Source organism: Ambystoma mexicanum, chromosome 13 (genome assembly GCF_040938575.1).
Source record: "Ambystoma mexicanum isolate Mex_15411 chromosome 13, UKY_AmexF1_1, whole genome shotgun sequence".
Taxonomy (NCBI): Eukaryota; Metazoa; Chordata; class Amphibia; order Caudata; family Ambystomatidae; genus Ambystoma; species Ambystoma mexicanum.
The window spans coordinates 375,219,278-375,241,219 of record NC_090938.1 but is presented as its reverse complement, the minus strand read 5'-3'; the positions used below and the strand labels follow the sequence as shown (position 1 = coordinate 375,241,219).

General features: G+C 49.5%; 1 protein-coding gene across 3 annotated transcripts in view; it reads left to right on the top strand.

Moving 5' to 3' along the window:
* Positions 1-21,942, top strand: part of ACIN1 (apoptotic chromatin condensation inducer 1) — a 422,281-nt gene that overhangs the window by 277,388 nt on the left and 122,951 nt on the right. For all 3 annotated transcript variants that reach the window (XR_011282974.1, XM_069633916.1, XM_069633915.1), the window contains exons 8-10: positions 113-220; positions 944-1,051; positions 1,320-1,650. Coding sequence is in view for 2 of the 3 variants with exons in the window: in XM_069633916.1 (XP_069490017.1) it covers positions 113-220; positions 944-1,051; positions 1,320-1,650 (547 nt within the window). In the remaining variant the exon portion in view is untranslated. The remainder of the gene's footprint in view (positions 1-112; positions 221-943; positions 1,052-1,319; positions 1,651-21,942) is intronic.

The following is a 21,942-nucleotide window of genomic DNA, read 5'->3' as shown; positions in this document are numbered from 1 at the left end:
ACCCAAATTTCATTTGTAATGTTAACAGACCGGGCAGTTGGTTCTCTATGTATTCTCCAAATGTTTAGTTTGTGTTGATCTGATCAGGTGTTGTGCCTTTTCCATTAATTAGGTGCGACCGTTCACTCTTGGCCAACTCAAGGAACTTCTGTGCCGGACAGGAACGCTTATTGAGGAAGGATTCTGGATTGATAAAATAAAATCACATTGTTTCGTAACGGTAAGGGTTGCCATTTATATAGCGCTTTTATCCAAAGCTCTTAAAACATTTTATATGCAATTATTTTTATTTCTTTTATATAGCGTGCCTAAACCTCGGGCATCTGGGTGCTTTAACTTAAGAATATGGTTACATTGCAGAGACTTGTTTATACAGTAGAGTTCTGATTACCCAATCTAAATTGGTAGACATTTTATTGCGTTTGGAAGGATTAAAGCCTGAGCTGACCTTTCTGGGATTCTAACCTGCAACCTGTAGATCACACTCGCATCCCCTGATACCCTCTGGTCTGGTGCGCATTATAAATAATAAAACAAACTAACATCGCTGTAGCAAGCGTGTATCCCATTGATCCATTTTACTGGCTTTAGGGTTGCAGTAATGTGTAGAGCTCACCCTAAAGAAATTAGGCAATCCTCTTCAGTCATAGCTCTGACCTCTGCTACCTGATGTGACCAGATGAATATGGTATCCGTTTTCAGTCTGCGGCTCCTGCCATCTAGTTCCACTGATGGTGCCCATTTACTGCCACCGCCCCCCTCTGCCTGCTGTAGAAATATGGGTATTGGGTCAGTCTTTCAGCCCTGTTTCCCACCAGAGACCGTTTTCTGGATGGCCATCCTGCTGCTGGACCTTAAGCTATTGGAATAACTTCTGTATTTATCTTAAAGCTAACATTGTTTGTGCTTCTGTTCTCGTAACCTTCCTTCTGTCCTTAAACAGTACTCTACACTGGAAGAAGCAATGGCAACCAGGAATTCTCTCCATGGGGTGAAGTGGCCACAGTCGAACCCAAAATTCCTTTTTGCAGACTATGCAGAGCAAAATGAGGTATGGGACTATTTTGGCCTGTTTATTGAACAACTCTAATATTGTGCACATCTGACATTCTGCCTCTTCCTTCTTTCATACTGAGAATTTCTCGTGCCTTTTCTCAAACTCCCGGCTACTCCACCCTACTAGGTGTATCAAATTAATTCTTGTTCCTTACACAAAGTATCTAATTTCCCCTGTTAGCATTTGCCAGTCCCTCCGCCCCCAACTGACTTGTGCCCCAGGAGCCTCAAGTGATTGCTTCTTGCCTCCTTGTGTTTCTCAGCTGGACTTTCACAAAGGCCTTTTGGCAGAACGCCCTCAGCCAGTAAAGGTGGAGGAACAGCCGAAGCAGAAACCCCAATCGCACCCTCGCATGCTGCCTCCACCAGCACTGATGCACCGTGTGGATTACCGGGAGCCTGAGCGTTCAGCACGTGAGCAGTGGGCAGAGCGGGAGCGAGAGATGGAACGACGAGAGCGTACCAGGGCTGAGCGGGAGTGGGACCGTGACAAGGTCAGAGAGGCACCACCCCGATCACGGTCCCGCTCCCGTGATCGGCGGCGGAAAGAGCGTGCCAAGTCCAAGGAGAAGAAGATGGAGAAGAAAGAGAAAGGTGAACTATTTAACCCTGTCATCCTTTTTGATGCAATTTTATGTTGACCAGTGGAACACTGGGATTAGTTCAAAAAAAGGTAGCAGGCGCTCATCTCCAGAAAGAACATGGCATGATAACCTGTTCTGAGATGAGTTTGCAGCACACGCTTTTTGCTCACTGTACCTTTCACAGATGGGAAATATCCATTTGCATATCAGTCTTTGTCCCGCCCACATGGGCAGTCCAGCACCGAAATGCTATGGCAATTCCTCTCTGAACAAGAGTACCAACATTGGGATTAGCTTGAAATGCCAGTCTTTGACAAATCCTGGACAAGTGATAGTTCAAAAGTTAAGAAAAAGGTAACTCACACACATCACAGCAGATTGAGGACTACACGCATCAAAACCTGTACCACAACACCAGGGATCAAATGTGCTAGGTGATGAGCAGTTTAGCTCCTGCTTGCAGCTTACTAGAGCTTGACTAGCGGGACACCAACAGTTATCAGAAGCTACTTTTCACTCAGCTGTCCAATTGGTCACATATAAACTTCTGTGACATTGCTTCTGTTTGGGAATGTACGCAAAGGGGCATCAAGGCCATTTAGAAGACATTAAATGCATGATTCCTGTATGTTATGTTACTTGGCATTTATATAGCGCCTTATGTATCATTGGTATGATCTCAAAGCGCTGGTCGGTTGAACGCCCTCGGGAACCGCAGTTCAAGTCAGTAGAGGGAGAGAGAGTCGTATGGTGCGTGGGCATTCCGGATGTGTGTGCAGCTGGTGTGGTTGTTGCATGATAGCCGCTTCTTAGCAGTAGGTGTGGTGCTGAGGAAATCAGTTGAATGTGTTCAGTCTGGAGGGTGGACACCCAGACTGAGTTATGGCTGCGTTAGGCTTGAGGAGACGCCTAAAATAGCCGGTATGTGCTCAGCTAGCTGTGGTTTATTAGGATGATGAGGTTTGTGGGGTCATTTTAGTATGAGAACAGCTAGGCCAAATGTGTCATAGCATAGCTGCGTTCTAGTTGAATGATGGTGTATAGGAGAGAGTAAACGTAGTAGTGTGGTATGCTGGTTATCGGTAAAGCGTCTGCGACCAAGTACGAGAGCAGGATGGGGCATACATAGCGGCTTTACATATATAAAGCGACGGGATGGATAGGGTAAACATGTGATACAGGTACATAGCATATACATAGCATAAATGGCAGATACAGAGATATACAGGGATGTCCACTCCATCCACTAAACTTTAACACAGTGATATTGGGCACACTTTCTAAATTCAACTATACCACAGTGACGCTATTAGGCACACTTTCTAAATTCAACTATACCGCAGAGACGCTATTAGGCACACTTTCTAAATTCAACTATACCGCAGAGACGCTATTAGGCACACTTTCTAAATTCAACTATACCGCAGAGACGCTACTAGGCACACTTTCTTAATGCAACTATACCGCAGTGTCGCTATTAGGCACACTCAATGATGTTTGGGAGCGCAGTCTACATGCAGTGTTCAGTATAGTGATGCTATTAGGGTACGTTTGTCCTTAATATGTGGCTGTACAATGTAAACAGTAATAATTTAGGGAATTTTAGGTGAGAGTGGTAGGGCTTTCTGGCGTGAAGTGATTGCTTCAGTCCCCACCCTTGCCACACTTACTTTTTGGTTGGTGCTGGTTGACGGCAGGCTACTGGCTTCATGCCTCTCCTGCGGATACGGTCTGGAGCTGATCTTGGCCTTGGGGCCCTTGGCCGCAGGGCTGCAAGGGCAGAGGGCTGCCCTGCGAGGACCGTTGATGAAGGCTGAGAGGACCAATGAGAGTTGTGGGGGCGGGCGGGAGGGAACAGAAAGCAGGAAGATGGCGCGGGGTGGGAGTGGGCTGTTGTGGGCTTGGAAAGGGCCTTGGGGCCTGCTAACAATATTAAAAAATCACACTAGAAAGAGGGACAAACACTCGCCGTGCTCCGATGGAAACTATATGTAAATGTTTGCAGCGCACATAGCTCAATTTTCAGCAGACTTTTTACTAGTCACTCATTTACCAGAGATGGCTCCTTGGTGATTTCTGATACTCAGGTGCTGCTTTTAGCTCCCAGCCATCAAATCTTTGTTTCGATCCCTATTGTGCACTGCACATATCCAAGCATGCTGCAGAGCAAAAATTGCACGCAATCTCACTATAATGAATACGTTCTGTTTTAGTCACTTTTGTTAGCCCCTGCCACTGCTTTTTCATGGTTTCCGGAGATGGAAATGTTTATTTGATGGCATATATTGTGTGCAAAGGCCTCATGAAAATGAGTAGAGAAATGCTTCTTTGCCCTCTTGACCTCTCGGTCACCTTAAATACCATTGACCACATCATACTCCTAGACGTGCTACACTCCTTAGGAATCAAGGACGCCGCTCTCACATGGATCTCCTCCATCTCGAATCTGTGGTTGGTAGAAAGTCTAAGGGAAGTAAAAAGGTTACATGGGTTCTGAGAGCATGTGAGCACTTAAATCTTCCAATGAAGTCTATATAAAAACCTTTCCCAACAATAATATTTAAAAACCAAGTTCTCCAGCATGGGCTCAGGCATGGATTCACATGCTCATGAATATTCTGTTGTCAGGCTGGGAATACTTGGTAAAAAGTTTCACTTTCGTTTATAAACTGTCTTTCTCCTATAAACCAATCACCAATCACTGAGCTCTGGGTCATACTGCCCCCAGCCAATGACTGACCTCTCCCTAAGCCCCTCCTCAGGCAGGCATCTTCAGATTTTTACTGCATGTCCAAGTGTTGGGAGTGTTTCGCTCTTAGAGTTTATTGCGGTTTTCACGCATTTTTGCTAGGAAAATCCTATTTTTGTTCGAGCCAGTGTGCTCTATCGTTTGTTCATCCGAATAACGGGGATCCGTTTTTTGGCATCTTTCATCGCCCCTCAAGGAAGTATACAGAAGGCTATCGGGCCTACATTGCACGCCTGGTCATGTCGGACAAGGAAGGGGCTTCCCTCTTCAAACTCTGCACCAGCTGCAGTTTGCGGAATGTTTTCCTGGTGGACAAGCATTCCCAGTGCCTTTATTGGCTTAACCTGAACTGGAGTCAATTTTTCCGTTGGCCGCCACGCAAGCGGGTTCCGCGGCTGCCAGGGTGCGTTCATTGCCCATCTGCCTGAGTTTCCAGCCATCGCTTCAGTTCTTCGTTGAAGAGAAAGTCAGCTACCCCGGGGAAGCTGAGGAACAGAAGTCATATGCTGCTCTTTTTCCTCAATACAAAGGTACTGTATAAAAGTCTGAGAACTTACCTCTTGCTATAGAGTTGCTTGCATCTTCTACCACTCACAAGTCTAACGGCTTGTGGCCCTACATTTGATTCTTCTTTTCTTCAAAGACTTCTAAAACATTGTGCAAAGACTTTTCTACTTACCTACCAGAAGTGCTTCATCCTATATAAGACATTTGCCCATTGACTTTGGCTTGGCCTACTATACTGAATGACTCTGCTGTGGGGATCCAAAAGTATTTGCCTGCTTAAGCATATTTGTGGTCTCTTGTTTGTTCTAAATGACCATTTCCTTTTACCAACTTATAACAGTATTCTAAATGCAAACAGTAAGATATTAATTTCCCCAGCACACTAGCTATTGAAGTCACCTGAGGGCGTAGGTTGTGTCTGTGGACCATACCAAAAGGGTCTTTACTGATTTTAGAAACTAAGAGTGAAATAGTATTGAAGTGTGTTTGTGTTACTTTTTATATTGCTCCCTTCTGAAGGCTTACTCCAACTGAAAATAAATTGTTTATTCTTTAAACCTTGTGTGTAAGCGTTTATTTGAATACTTGTCACTGTGAATCTATAACTCCCCTACATCTCACATTGACACCTCTTGAGATAAGCTTAGCTGCTCAAAACTGTGTAGTACAAGCTTATACCAAAGGTTGGGTTTCCTATACCTGTAGTCGGGGTTGTTTGTAGTGTTCCCACAGGGTACTGCATACAAGTGCATCGGAACTCTTCCAGCTCGCGATGGAGACGACGAAGGAGGGCTTCCTTTATTAGCACCGGGGGGGCGAAAAGGAAGACCATTCTGGCGGTGCCCCTCCTGGACGACGTCTGGGATGAGGGTCTGGCGCTGCTAAAGAACCCCGCCTCGGCCCCCACGAAAAGAGACCGGCTAGAAAAGAAATATCGGGTGGCGTAGTCTACACCCAAATGTCTGCAGTCACAACCATCACTGGACTCGGTGGTCTCGGCGGCTGCTCGGAAGAAGTTGGACGCCAGCGGCTACGACTGCCAGTTTGGCGAATGCTTTAGCTATCCTGGCCAGGTACGACCGGCAGTTATGGTACAAGATGGCCCCAATACTGGATTTCCTTCCCAGGGACAAGGCGATGGCGATCCTTCAGGAGGGCGAGGTGGCATCGGACCACGCTCTCACCGTGGCCCTGGAAATTGTGTACATGGGGTTCGGTCAGATGGGAAACAGGGTTTGCCTCCGTCGTCGTGGCTGGCTGAAGGCCACCAACTTTAGACAAGAGGTTCAGACGAGAGTCCTGGACATGCCGTTCAGAGACAATCTCTTCGGTAAGGCAGTCAATGAATCTCTTCATGCCATCAAGACCGACAAAGATGCAGCCTGTGCCCTGGGCACAATGCAACAGCACTGTCCATCCTTTCATACCTCAGAAGGGAAGTCTTGCAGATTTTCAAAGGGTTTCGGCGGGCTTGTCCTCTTACCGCCAGCCCTCCCGTTCCATGACCCAGGAACCCTGCAGGGGTCGTTCCAAGGCCTTCAGAGGTGGCCGCTGCGGTCAAGGCTCCCAGGGCGGCGCACCGGCCTCCAAGCAGGACTGAACTGGCCAAGACATTGGGGCCCCCACTCCTACACCTTGGTGGGTGGCCGGCTGGTGAACTTCATCAGCGTGTGGTAAAACATCTCCACCGATTGTTGGGTGCTGGGCGCTCTTGCCCACGGACACACTTTGGAGATTCAGTGGAAGTGTCCATGAATACCACCAGTGGCCCGGCAGGAACAACACATCCCTCCGCTGTGGCTGGATGTATGCCATGTAAAAAAAAAAAAGGGGACGATTAGAGCTGGTTCCAAAGCAACTTCTGGGCTCTGGAGTTTACTCAAGATGCTTCTTGGTAAGAAAGAAGACAGGGGGCTGGAGGCCCATTCTTGATTTATGACGACTCAACAAGTACATAAATTTGAAGTTTAGTTTATTTGTAAAGCGCACCAGGCCCGTGGGCAACCGGGCGCATAATCATAGGTAAAGGTTACAACAAAAGTATACAAGAATACAAAATGTACAAGTTATACGCAAGTACAAATTTACAAGTTATACACGAGTACAAATTTACAGGTTATATACAAATACAGCATTTACAAGTTATGATCAAAACAGTGTGGCATATGTACACAAGTCGGATATGTTGCAGGTAGAGAGCTAGGCTAGCGTGATGAAACCTCACGCTTACTGGGTGAACAGCCAAGCTTTGGCGTTCAATTCTTAAGTGGGTTGGCAGAGTGTTCCACAGTTTGGAAGCTAGGACAGGGAAGCTCACAACACCCGCTTTTTGAGTTTAAATCTGGGTAGGGAGAGGCTGTGAGTTTGGGCTGATCGGGTGGGACGGGAAGAGCAATGAACTGTGAGGCGCGGAGAGGTAAGGAAGGGCATTGTTGTTCAGGCATTTGTGAGTCAAAGCTAACGTTTTTAGGGCAATTCTTTGTTTTACCCGGAGCCAGCGTAAGTCAGGTCTGATGTTGGAGATATGGGACTGTCCAGGGATATTGAGAGCTGTGCTTATGGCATTATTTTGAATGTTTGAAGTTTGAGGTTAGACTGACTGGTCCCTAGTTAGAGGGCACTGCAGTAATCTATTTTGGACATGAGTGTTCTAGCCAAAGTAGTGCAGTTGGGAAGGTTCAGGAAAGGTCTGCAGGCGGTGATGAGTTTGCATGTATATGCTGAGGCCGACCTAACAGCATTTGATTGTCTGTTCAGGGAAAGGGTGGAGTCCAGATAAACGCCTAAGGTTTTGGTGTCTTTGGATACCTTGATGACGTTGCCGTCAATGGTGAAGGCCTTATAAGATTGGTCAAGTTTGTTGAGACGATAGGTGGATCTTAGTAGTAAGAGCTCTGTCTTATCGTCATTGAGGCAAAGCTCGTTTTGCGCCATCCAGGCCTGGATGACCAAGTAGACCTCATTCAAAGCTTTGGTATCGACTGTGTAGTCACCAGTTATGGGAATGAGTATCTGGGTGTCATCCGCGTAATTAGTATAAGATACACCCAGATAGTCAAGCACATCGAAAAGTGGCTTGGTGAATACATTGTACAATGTAGGCGATACACAAGAGCCTTGAGGGATGCCGCAGAGAATGGGAGAGGGGTCTGCCGATGCTGAGGGTGAGAAGACCCGCATAGATCTGTTACTGAGGAACGAGTGGATCCAGCCATTGGCAGAGTATTTGGTGGTTGACCAAATCGAATGCCGTGGAGAGATCGAGGAGAAGGAGTAGCGCTAGCTTTCCATTGTCCTTTAATGTCTCCATCTGGGTTTTCAGATCAATCCGGGCTGATTCGGTGCCGTGTTTAGGACGGAAGCCTGATTGTCTTAGCCCCAGGAGTTTGTTGGACTCAAGGTAGTCTTGGATCTGCAGGTAAGCTGCGCGATCAAGAATCTTGAGCAGGAATGGGACCGTAGTAATTGGTCGGAAGTTAGTGGGGATGTTTGGGTCAAGGGACATTTTTTTGAGTAGTGGGATTACCCACGGGTCCTTGTGGTTGTCAGGGACTGTACCCGTTTTGAAGGAGGCGTTTATAAAGGATGTGATGAAAGGGGCAAGGTGGTGTGAGGCTTCCTTAATGATGAGAGCCGGGCAAGGGTCCCCATGGCAGTTGGATGGTTTGAGGTTGTTTGATTCCTTCTACTTCAAGGATGGTAAGAGGGGAGAAGGCGAATGGTTTAACGGCGGGGTTGGCTTGGTGTTGGGTGCTAGGTGTGGATGTGCGCAATGGCTGGTTCGACTGTAAAGACTTTTGTTTAGCTTTGATTTTGGTTTGGAGAGTGTCGATTTTGCCTAGGAGTGCTGTCTGAATATTCGTGCACCAGTTGCTGTCTTTAGAACAGGAATCAGGGGGGGCTGAGGGAGTCTCAAGTTCCTTGAGAATTTTGAATAATTCCTTCGCATTTGATTGTGCTGACGTGATGCGGTTGTTGTAAGAATCTTTTTTGGCCTGGAGTAGAGCTTCTTTATAGTTAAGGGTGGCTAATAGGACACTGTCCTTATGGGTGTCAGAGGGGTGACTTTTCCAGCGTGCCTCAGCACTACGTTTCTCTTTGCGAAGCACTCTGAGCTGTGGTGTGAACCATGTGTTAAGGTGCGCATGTTGTTTGGGTCTTCTGAGTTTGAGTGGGGCGATGGAGTTTATGGCTGTAAGAACTGACTGGTTGTAAATGTTAGCTAAGATAGTGGGGTCCGAGCAGGAGTCGGTGGCATTGTTGAGGGTGGGGGGAGGATGAGAGGGAGTAACCTTTCAGCAGTTGTGTTCTTTTTGTTTCTGTTGAGGGTAGCTGGGGCGACAGGCGGCGTTGGTAGTAAGGCTGCTTCAATGCTGAAAGTGATAATGTGGTGGTCCGACCAAACGCAAGGGTCGTTTGAGAGTAAGCGGATGTTGTAGTTGGCGTCGCTGAGCCAGTCTAAGGCTTGTCCTTTGTCAGTGGTGGCTTGTATGTGGTGAGAAAAACCTAGATCAGTTAAGGTATTGGCAAGATCAAGGGCCGCGGGGTCATTGGGATCTTGGTGACCTAAATTAAGATCACCGAGGATAATAGTTTGCGAGTTGGTTTTCGCTTTGTCTAGTACTAGAGCGGAGATGTCATCCACAAAGGAAGTGGGGGGACCTGGAGGTCTGTTTATTAAATGGATAGTGGCCGTTTGGTTGGCCGATAACGTGAGTTTGGCAGAGAGTAGCTCTGCGGATTCCATCTTAGTGCTCGGTAGGGTTCTGAGTCCTAGTGAGTTTTTGTATATGAATGCGATGCCTCCACCTCTGGAGGTACGGTCACATCTAGTGATGGAATAGTTTGGTGGGATAGCCAGTGAGAGAGCCGGGCCGGAGGCGGGGTGCAGCCAGGTCTCGGAGATGGCGATGAAGTCAAGTTCCTGAGTCTTGATGAGGTCAGCAATGTCCAGGGCATGAGCTGCAAGGGACCGTGCATTAATCATGGCGGCCTTGATCAGGCCAGTGTTGCTTGGCCTTGCCTTAATCAGACTGGTGTTGCCAGAAGCAGCAAGGAAGGTCTGAGGGCCTTGGGGCATGAATGCGGTCGGGGTTTGCGGGGACAAGCTAGGCTTCAGGGTTTTCAGAGATACGCTAGGGTACAAGGGGTGACCCGTCTTGCCTATAAGTCTGGAGCCTAGTCTTAGGTTTCTTAGGGCTGTAGTGCAAGGTTGATTAGGTGTAGGTTTTTGAGTGAAGTGGTCGAGCCATAAGGCCGGAGCATTAAGGTAGATGTTAGGGTACTGGGGGACAGTGCTAGAGCAGGTGTCAGCGGGTCTGCAGGTAGGGCCCATAGTTAGTGTGCAGAGTGGTAGGTGTCACTGTGTTGGGGGATGGTATAAGGAGCGCTCAAGTGGAGGCCCACAGTACGAAAAGTACTCTTAATAGTGGGCGGAGAGGGTTTTGGGTGGGTAGGTGTGGCAACATGATACTAGAATAGGGTGTGGATGGGGCACCAGACCGATGTAACGATATAGCGGTCACTGGGTAGACGTGCAAATGCAACAAGCTAAAGTTGACAGTCTCTACAGGCTACACAGTGCAAAAGTGCCTAACGCTGAAGACTAGTGTCGGGCAGAGTAGAGTACACCAGTGCTGGGATCAATTATGAATATGCCTAGGAAGCAATGCAGACTGCACCAAGGTTGATGCTAGTTGAGAGGCTCAGCAATGCAGAGTACTAGAGCAGTGCCCAATAGCAAGGCTAAAAACAAGAGCACAGCTCAACGGGCTAAGGAACAGTGCAGAATGCAACACGGCTAGCTTGATGAAGGCACAACAGAGTAGTACAATGCAAGAAGCAGCAAGGCTAGATTCGAATGTAGGCACAACAGGGTAAAACAGTGCAAAATGCAGCAAGGCTAGATTCGAATGTAGGCACAACAGGGTAGAACAGTGCAAAATGCAGCAGGGCTAGATTCAAATGCAGCAGGGCTAGAGTCAAATGTGGGCACACTCAGGGCAAAACAGTACAAAAAGCAGCACGGCTAGGTTTGAGTGGAGGCACAACATGGTAATACAATGCATAGCGTAACAAAGCTGAATTTGAATGTAATATCGGAAGGCTTAGCAGTGCGGAGTGCAGCCAGGGTAAATGTTAGTTGTGCAGGTCCGTCAGGATAGGCAATGCAGGCGCAGCAAGCCAGGAGCTCAAGTACATAGGTGGATGAGGGCTTGCAACTTTGGGTGGCAAGGGAGGCACTGGCAAACTCAGTAAAGTACAGGCCTGCTGAGAGGTGCTTAGCAGATCACGGGATCACAGAGGCTTACTGGCGTTATTGCAAAGTAGGTAGGGTAGTTACCTAGTGCAGGGTGGTAGCAGGCAGGATCACTGGTGGTTATGCATTCGGCATCTATTAGGGTATAGGGACGTCGCCTATGCATGCGGTGGCATGCAGTTTGCGGTGTTGGTCGGGTCGCTTGTGTCATGGAGAGCACTGTTGGTGTGCTTGAGGCTCTTAGGCCAGCGGCCGTAGGGAGAGTGGGATGGCAACCAGGCGGTATAGTTAGTAAATGGGGGTGGCGGTCATCCGACGTGGTGACCTGGGCGTGCGCAGTATGCTGGTGGCTATTGACTGGCTTACCCGTTGGTCTCCGGAGCTGGGTGGCGGTGGTGGGTAATCCTGGATAACTCTTCTATGCTGGTGTTAGCTTGTGTGGGCCAGGGGGACTGGCAGACGGCAGGACCGGCAGAAAACAGGCTGAGAACAGGCACCAGCCTTATTCTCGAGGGCCTTGGACAGAGAGGGGTCCCAAAATTTTAAAAAAAGTCCCAAAAATTCAGGCTGGTCCCGTTGCTGCACGTGCTCGGCCAACTGGAGGAGGGAGACTTCCAGTCGTCGATGGATCTAGAGGACGCTTACTTCCACGTCCCCATTCAGGAAAAACATTGCAAGTTCCTGCGCTTTGTCGTGCCAGAGTTAAAGGCTCTCTCCTTTACGAAGTGCCTGGCTCCGGTGGCGGCCCATCTGCGAGGAATGCATGTGCACCCAGACCTCGACGATTGGCTCACCCGCGCCAAGTCAAGGGAAATCGCAGTCGATCACACGGAGAGGACCGTCAAGTCGCTTCTTTGCATGATGCTGTGTGCCTACCTGATCAGGCTCTGCAGGTTGCTGATGCGACCGCTCCAGGAATTCCTGGACGCCCGCTGGATCCAGTTGTCCAGAAGCTTCAAGGACAAGATTGTGCTCGGCGAGGATTTCTGGCGAGTGATTAGGTGTGGGGGGTGTGCCCGCCAACATGGCCGGGGGCACAGACTTCTAAACTTCCAAAGCCACCCTCTCCACCCCGCCCTCCCCCCCTGTACCAGGTGACGGTCACGACAGCCGCCTCCCTGAAGCCCACACCGGATATCTCTACGCCATAGACCTGTGGCTGCCCAAGGAGAAGGAGCTCCACATCGTCCAGGCAGTGTTTTGTGCCCTCAAGTCATTTCTTCCGTGTCTCAAGGACAAGGTGGTGAGGGTCTTCACAGACAATGCCACCGCAACGTTTTACATCAGGAACCTGAGGGGCACCAGGTCCCGAGCGCTCTCCAGAGAGGCGCAGGAACTGTGGCACTGGGCTGTCACCCAGGAGGTGTTTCGCATTCCTTTTCACCTAGCTGGAGTAAAGAACAGTCGCTGACGCTTTCAGCAGGGAGCTGCGCTCTGGCCATGAGAAGGAGCTTTGGCAGGATCAAGTGGACAACCTTTTTCTCAAGTGGGGCAGACCCCAGATCGATCTATTTGCGACGAACACCAAGTGCCAGAGATTCGCTAGCAGGTTTCTCCAGTGTTGGGACAGTTTCTCTGAAGTTCTACCCAACTTCATCAAAACCATTCAACTGAGGCAGTACAAGACTCCACTCTTAGTATAAGGCTGTACCACCCGAGTTCATTGGTAGCGTAGGCAGAGCAGCCAGGCTTATTTTAGGAGGGAGAGGGCTGTAGAATCAGTACAAATGAAATTGTAATTCAAATGGTCCAAAGAAACACTGAAACCCTATGTATTGTAAAAATAAAAGCTTTATTTAAATACAGGTAGCCCCCAGATAAATCTAATAAGTACCATCAAACATTATATGTAATCACAATTATCAAAACACAACACTATGCTTGAAGGTGCACGTACCAAAGCATAAACCTTATTTGGAACACCTAACAATAGTTCTAGGGAAGTCAAATGTTTTTATACACATTCAGTATAGGTCCCAGCTATACTCTTACGTCCCCGTCCCTCCATATGTATGGGCGTTCATTCCAAGGGACGGGAGACGGAACCTTTTTCACCAGAAAAATCCTTCTTTCCCTTTAAATTTAGAGGCGCGTGGGGGTGCGGGCCAGGCAGTATGCGCTGCCCTGACTCTGGCCTCCAGCGCCACACCTCAGTCCCCTTTTCTGCGCCAACGGGAATGGGCTGAATTCACCAGCACGCTTGGGTTTTGCTTCGGCCATGTACTTCCACGTGCGGATACTTCCTCCTTCCTGTCTTTTTTGTCTTAACTATCATTCAGGTACTCGGTCCTCGGGCGGCATGCTCCTCCCCGGCGCATGTCGACTTCTACAGGGTTCAGCAGGTGTCTATCCTGCAACGGGCTCTTCCCAACTTCAGACCTCCACGCCCTCTGCCTACATTGCCTTGGCCCAGACCATGGTTGGCAGTCATGTTCGGCGTGTGACCCGCTTTCCTCGAAGGCGCTGAAGAACAGACTAGCCAGGTGAAGGGAGCTCTTCTAGAGGATCTCCAGAACTCCTTCCCAGTGGCTCTCCCGCGCGAAGAACGAGTGTCGAGGTGCGACTGGCCTCAACCAGGTACGTGGCCTACAGTCTACCCCTCATTTGCGCAGGGTAGCTTTCCTTTGCGTCTATATGGACAGGGTATGCAGTGGCTCCAGCAGCCCCCTGCTACCTGTCAGTAACTTTGGCCAGGTCATCCCCGCCATGCTAGCGGCACCACAGACGCCTCCATCGGGCCCCCAGGACCCGGTGCAGCCGCCTCCTCTGGCTCCACAGCCAACTCCGCCACCTCCTCAGCATCCGGCTGCGGTCCCTGTACCCCAGCCTCTGGCGCCATCTACTCCTCCCCCAGATCCTCCACATCCGCAGAATACGGACGCGGAGGATGATCCGGACACGCCATCCTCAGCCAGGGCCTTCCACGAACGTCTTGCTGGCCTGGCGGAGTACCTGGGCCTCCCCCAACCCGAGGTCGAACAGCCGGCAGAGGGGGTTCTGGCTGAAGTCCGCACGAGATGCCCCTCTGCCAACACAGGGATTCCACTGCAAACCGATGTAGTCTCCCTGGCCAAGAAGGGTTGGCTCAAGCCCCACTCGGTCCAGCCGGTCAAGTGACGCCTGGACGCCAAGTACAGGCGGATGGAGGGGGATACACTCTTGCTCTCGGCCCATCCTCAGCCACACTCCTCTGTGATCGCTGCGGCATCACTGTACTCCAAGCCTCAGTCGTCCTCAGCCTTCTCCTCTATGGGGCTGCTAGGCAAGGAGATGATCTTGGAGGCGTGCGGCAAGAAAAATACCACAGGCCGTGCCATCTGCATTGCCACAGACATGAGGAGAACAGCCTTGTTCCGGGCATCGAAATTCAACCCGGATGTCCAAGAGCGCATTCTAGATCTACCGTTCGGGGGGGGTGAAACCTCTTCCACTCCTCTATGGACGAAGAGCTGGACAAAAAGAACAGCTCACAAACTGCAAAGTCCCTATCCATTCTTACAAAGACCACGCCCAAATCGTACACCCAATCTCAGCAGCGCTCGGAAAAGGGTTGTACATATGGAGGGTTCCGCAGCTTCCAGGAACGCAGATCCAGGCAGCCGGAGCGCTCGCCTTTACAGAACCGGCACAAACAACTAAAAGGGAGGGTTTGGGGGGGGGGTAGGGGCTTTTTCCAGTTAGCCTCAGAGGGAAAGCAGGCATGACACGCCCCTTCGGGTCCACGTGTCTCCGGTGAAGGGCAGGCTTGCTCTCCATGCACAATTCTGGCACCAGAATTTCGCGGCCCCCTGGATCCTCTCCGTAGTATCCATGGGGACTGCTTTCCTATCCCATCCTCTCCTCCCTCCAGTTGCTCGTAGAGAGCCAGGCAGTGGAGGACGTTCCAGCCTCCCAGCAAGGCTTTGGCTTCTACTCCCGGATTTTCGCCATTTAGAAGAACCAGGCAGGCCCGAGAGTTGTGCTGGACCTTTCCACCTTCAACCTCTCCCTACCCCTGCAAAAATTCAAGATGGTTACGCCAGTTTTTATAGTAGCGATATTAGACAAGGGAGACTGGATGTGCTCCCTGGACCTGAAGGACGCGTACCTACACGTCCCAATTGGGCAGCCCCATCGTTCATTCCTACGGTTCAGGATCATGGGCTCCCATTAACAATACAAAGTTCTTCCATTTGGCCTCAACTCTGCCCCCAGGGGTTTACCAGACTCATGAACGCTGTGGCGGCCCTCCTCAGAGCGTAGGGCCTCCACATCCACCCATACCTCGATGACTGGCTTGTCAGGGCTACATCTCCGGAAGCGGTTCACCACTTTTCCCATGCCTTTATGAACACACTGCACAACCTGGGCTTCTCGCTCAATCTCGAAGTCACAGCTGCAGCCTACGCAGACTGACTTTCCTGGGGCTCATTTGGGACACATGCTCCGAGAGGGTCTTCCCTTCGGAGGACAAAGTCTCGGCCATCAAGAGGGCCACCGCCCACTTCCTCAGCAGAGAGGTGACCTCGGCATGGTGGTACCAACATCTCCCGGGTCTACTGGCAGCGGTCCTGTTGGCCGTGCCGCACACGAGACTAAGGATGAGAAGGATTCTGCTGCACTTCGCGGCCTCATGAAATCGGGAGCGGGGCTCGCAATCCGAGATCAACATTCCTCCATCTCTCCACCCGGATCTAACATGGTGTTCCATGGATTGCAACCTACGGACAGGCAAGCCCTTTCAGCCGCCCTCTCTGCAGGCCACCATCACCACAGACTCCTTGCTCGAGGGCTGGGGAGCCACCCTGGACGATCTCTCGGTCCACGGCAGCTGGACTCGACCGGAGCAGGAATACTACATCAATTGGTTGGAACTGAACGCCATCTGGCTACCGCTCAGAGCATTCCTACCACTTTTGAAGGGCAAGTCTGTCCTCATCCAGACTGACAGCTCGACCACCATGTACTATGTCAACAAGCAGGGAGGCACCAGATCCCCCCCCCCCCTCCTCTGTGCAGACTGGCGATCAGCATGTGGGAATGGGCCCTGGAAAATGACATTTACCTCTCGGCAGTCCACCCCCTGGGGGAGTCTCACCTAGGTGCGGACAATTACGAGTGGCAGCTAAACAACCTCGTTATTCAGGAGATCTTCAACAGGTGGGGTCACCCCCACGTGGATCTCTTTGCCACCTGGCACAACATGAAGTGTCCCCAGTTCGCATCCTGGCAAGGTGAGGAACCCGGCTCTCTGGGTGACGCATTTCACCTCCAGTGGACCGGCATGAAGGCCTACGCCTTTCCGCCCACTCCTCTGATCCACAGGGTAATTTGCCAGATCAAGGTGTCTCACCGACTCATCATTCTGATAGCTCCATGTTGGCTGGCTAGGCCATGGTTTTCAGAACTACTCAGCCTCTCGGAGGTGCCCCTGATACACCTACCGACAGGCCCTTCCAACTAGCCCTCACGGCGTGGTAACTGAGCAGGTAACGCTTCGGCACCATAGCCTCTCACAGGCCAATCTGGAGATCATACAAGGTGCCAGGAGCAAGGCCACCAGGGCCCAGTACAAGATAGATCAAATGGACCAGATTCTGCAACTGGGCAGACTCCAAGGGAATTGACCCCTCTGGCTTGTCCTTTGGACGATGTGCTCTACTTTTCAGCGCACCTCGCTCATTCTGGCATACAGGTGGACACCTGCTGCATATACCTTGCAGCCATTGGGGCTTACAGGAACTCGGAGGAAGGCATTTTTTCCTCCTCCAACCCTATCGTCAAATATCGGACGGGTCTCGCTGGGCTCTACCCGCCCGTCAAGAGACCACACCCTGTGTGGGACCTTGACATAGTCTTGGGCGCCCTGGTGCACAAACCATTCGAGCCAATGGCGTCTGTGGACATCAGGCCGGTCACCATCAAGGCGGCCTTACTAGTCGGTCTTACCTCGGCTCGCAGAGTCAGCTAGATCCAGGCGCTGGTCGCCTCTGAACCATATACCATCTTTCACAAGGACAAGGTATTCATGCAGACGCACCCAGCATTTCTGCCCAAGGTTCCATCCGCGTTCCACTTGAACGAGGAAATAGTCCTCCCTATGTTCTTTCTCGATTCCCAAGGACTAAGCACAGAGAGTGCTGCACTACCTGGATGTCAGGCGTGCCTTAAAATTCTACTTGGACAGGACCAAGGGCTTCTGCAAGTCGGACACCCTGTTTGTCACTTTCGGAGGCAAGAGGCCAGACTACCAGGCCTCTAAGGCTTCCATATCCCACTGGATGGTCTCTGCCATCAAGAAGGCGTACAAGGGTCAGCACAAGCCACTTCCGGACAACATGCATTCCCACGCAGTCAGGACCAAGGCAGCGGCCACCCAATTCCAGCGCCATGTCCCCTCTGCTTTCTGCAAGCATTACTGTTTGGATGCCGGCTCTAGAACCGATGCGGCCAACGGACAGGCGGTTCTCAGGAACCTGTTTTTTTAAGGAGGGTCTCCTCTCCACCCTGGGTATACACTCAGTTGTAATTACCCCCATACAGTATAGAGGAAAGGGGACGGGACATGAGTAATTATAAGTTACTCACTGTAGTGACTAACGTACTCTTAGTCCATAGTCCCCTTTCCTCCATATGTCCCACCAACCTGCCCCCCCCCAATAATACTGGTGTCATTTGGCAATGTTAAATCTATTTTCGACACATCAATGGGGACTGAGGTGTGGTGCCGGAGGGTGGAGTCAGCGCACCCCCACGCGCCTCTAAATTTAAAGGGAAGGTTTTTTCTGGTGAAAAAGGTTCTGTCTCCCGTCCCTTGGAAGGGACGCCCATACAGTATGGAGGAAAGGGGACTATGGACTAAGAGTACATTAGTCACTACAGTGAGTAACTTATAATTTCTTGGGAGTGGTTACTTTCATAATTACATTCAGTAATGCAAGAGCAGTAGACCCTAACAGTTGTACAGTGACTCTCAGTACAAATGACATAATCGGTCCACTGGACAATCTACTTTTTGTGAATAGTGGAACACTTATTCCAGGTACAGTAAAAACCTTTAACTAGTTTTGTGATCAGTTATACTAGGTGAGTAAAACCTAAGGATGTAATATTCAATTACCGGTGCTTTTGAGATCCGTGAAACACAGATTGAGATGAGCAGTAACTCCTGTAACTTATTTTAGGATGTCACACAGCTAACTCAAGGCAAGTCAAACCCATATACGTTTTTAAGATCACAATGATGTCCAGTTTAGATCTTTCCCAGCTATACAAGTAACTTGTGTATAGCTTTTAAGGGACAGTTGGAACCCAAAGACTCATTTTGTGTCTGTCTACAACAGCACAGAGAAAGCAAACCCTAATGTTACACTTTACTGAATGACTCGGGTATTCTAGGTAGCCAACAACCTAATACAGGCTTATTCTGGACAGCCTAGCAGCAAGTCGGGGGAAGAAAGACCCAGTTGGGGGGACTCTTTAACAGGAATAATCTGGTGATGGCAACACATTACTCTTGGGATGGAGCACAACCTAATCACAGGTGAGTAATATACCTTCACATCTACTTTCTATTAGAATGGCAAACCGGTTTCTAAGGAAAGAAAGACATTAACCATACTTTTGAGAATCGTGCATCACACATCCAAGGTAAGTGAGAACTTTTGTAACTGTTCACTCTTAGAGTTCGTTACCAACCAACTCTTTTTCAAGTAACTTTTAAAACTTATTTTCTTGGCAAAATGCCCAATCCTTTAAGGCTTTCCCTTATTCTTGGAGCATGATTGTTCTCCACGGCAGAAGGGGGTCACTAGGATCTAGTGACCAAGAGGCAGAGTCAGGATAGGTTCTTAAGTAGCAAAAGTCAGAGTTCCTTGGGAAGACTGGGCAAACAGGTGAGTACTTTACTTCTGTGAAGCCCGTGGATCCTCTTTTAACTCAGAAGACACCCTGGTAGGATTCTAGCAGTGGGACTGGGGCACTGGATAGGAGACCTCCCCATCTCAGAAAACACCCTAGTTACACAGAAATCCTAAGAGACTTAAGGTAAGTACATATCCAAGCCAACACAGTACCTCAGCATTGAAGATTTTCGCAGCAGGCGAACTTCAGGATCTGCAGCCTAAAACCTGGACAGTGGATTCCTTGTCGTGGTGACTGAAAACAAGACCTCAGAAGGAACTTTGAAGCAGGGATCAATGGAGAAGGCTCTAGGCAAGGTTTTCCTCGCGGATGAATGCGGTTCTGTGGATTGGGCCTTTTCAAGGAGCAAAGAAGAAGACAGAAAATTGTGGTTGAATTCTCGTTGTTACAAAGGTCTGGCCCTCTATTGATGGGACTTGTTGGAATCGATTTGTGTCCCTGGAGATGCACCATGGTGCCCACAAAGTTTCTGCGAGATTCAGAATTTGGAAGACCGTGAACCTCACAATGGCACGAGATCCCAGGGTATTGCAGCCCTGCAAGGTCACAGCAACGTGTGGGATGGCTCAAAATGCAGGTCCTCTTGAGTCTAGTGGGTCTCGCCAGTCTTTGGGGCAGGGTCGTAGTTTTTGTAGTCCCCATATCGATTGGAAGGAAGGGCTACAGCAGGTTCCAGTTACACAGCTGTCTCTCCGGAAATCCTTTCAGCCACTTTTCCTTCACCATCCTCTTTACCTTCATCATCCTCTTTGGTTTCGGGTTCCAGTGGTTGACTTGTCTTCAGCTTCCAGGTTCGCAGTATTTAACAGGAACTACAGCACAACTCTGCATTCTCACCCTACATTTTACAACAAGGTCTGGTTTTTCAATCAGGGCGGCCAGCCCCCCACTGGGATTTGACCCCATTCAGGCAAGGAGGAAGACAAAGGGTTGCAGAGTGTTGGACTCCTCCCTTGCTTCCTGCCATCACAGACAGACTGGACCTTATGCAGGAAGTCCTGCAGACTCACGCCTAAGATAAAAATCACACAAAGAATGTCCCACCCTGGATGTCGGGGAGGGTGGGGGGGGGGGTGGAAGGAACAAGAAAGGACAAACACTAAAATGGTGAAAGAAGATGACGGGGGCCATTTTAGTCAAATGAGCAACCTTGGGTGCCTTTACTACAGCTGTGCACACAGCCCACAGTAAAGCTGCACCAAATTAATACAGGGTATCACTGCCACCAGCCATTGAAGATAAGCTTGCCCCTGTAACAGAATGGTTCGTTTTAGTGTGAAAGGGGATAGATTGTATCTCCCCAGCACTCCACATAAGGTGGGGTGTGCTAGTTTCACCTAACAAAATGTAAAAGGATCCAAAGATGCTTTCTAACCTTGGGAACTGTAGTTCTCTCAAGGTTAGGCAGAGAAAGTTAAAAGGGGAGCCCCTATGGCAATCTAGCAACAGGCATTTATTGCCAAATAGTTGTTAAAGAGGATAACTCTATCCTAAAAGACACTATGGAGAGTCTGAAAACGGACACCCATAAAGAGTAAGATTCTGTGGGTATGGAAAAAGGTTTCCACTCATAGGCATTACAAAAAATAATCCTCCAGTAAAGCAAAAACACCCAGCCGGGGGGGGACAGGTTCTCCTTCCCGTAGGAGGGCCTGTTGCCTCTACTATTATGAGTCATATGTCCACTCAGACGGTGTCTGTGCAGGATGATCCTCGTCGCACGGGCGTGGCCGAGGCAGATATGGTACCCGGACCTTTTCAGCATGTCAGCGTCCCCTCCAGTCAAGCTACCGGTGGTCGCAAATCTGCTCGCCAGGAAAAGAGGTGCAATCTTGCACTGCAACCCAGGATTGCTGAACCTGAAGGCCTAGCTCCTGCAGCATTAGAGTTTGGTGGTTACGAGCTGCCGGCGGACTGCAGGGAGGTCCTTGCAAGGACGTTGCTGACTCTTAAATGCTATGGGCACAAATGGAAGCGTTTTGCGACTTGGTGCTGGTCGCAGAAGATTAACCCTCTGAGGATCACGGACCCCCAAGTCCTTCTGCACTTGTTGTCGTTGGTTAAGTCGGGGGTGGTGCACGCCTCCATCAAAGTGCATATGGCGGCTATCTCCCGCTACACCAGATCTCCGGGACGGTCTTCTCTTTGGTCCCACGTCTAGTCAAGGAGTTCATTAAAGGACTGTTCCGATCGTTCCCACTGATGAAGGCGCCTGTCCCAGTGTTAGGCAAAGTTTGTATGCAGTACCCTCAGAGAATACTACAAACAACTAGGACTACAGGTGGAGGCAACCCAACCTTTGGTATAAGCTTGTACTACAGTTTTGGTAGCGTATTGAGCAGCCAGGCTTATATCAAGGGGGGAAATGTGAGCTGTAGTGGAGTTGCACAAAGACTCAGTTACAGGTATTCAAATAAACTTACACTCCTGGTTTCTTGCATAAACAATTAATTTATCAGTCAGTTATAAAGCCTTCTTCCGAAGGGAGCAATAGAATAGTAACACACAAATATACTTCAATACTGTGCACTCTGAGTTTTTGGATCCGCCAAGGCCCTTTTGGGATGGCCCACAAACGCAACCTACACCCACAGGCGACTCCAGTAACAAGGGTGCTGGGGACATTAATACCTTACTGTTGGCATACAGAATACTCTTTAAAAAGTAAGTCAAAGGCAAAAGTTATTAGAACAACAGAAATATAAATGGTCATAAGCAGGGCAAATACTTTCAGATAGTTCTGAGAAGTCATTCTATTCAATGGGCTAAGCCAAAGTCAATTGGTTAAAGTCTTTGTATAGGATGCAGCACTTCAGTTAAGTAAATGGAAGTCTTTGCACAAGTTCTTAAGAGTCTTTGGTAAAAAGAAGAATCAAATGTAGGGC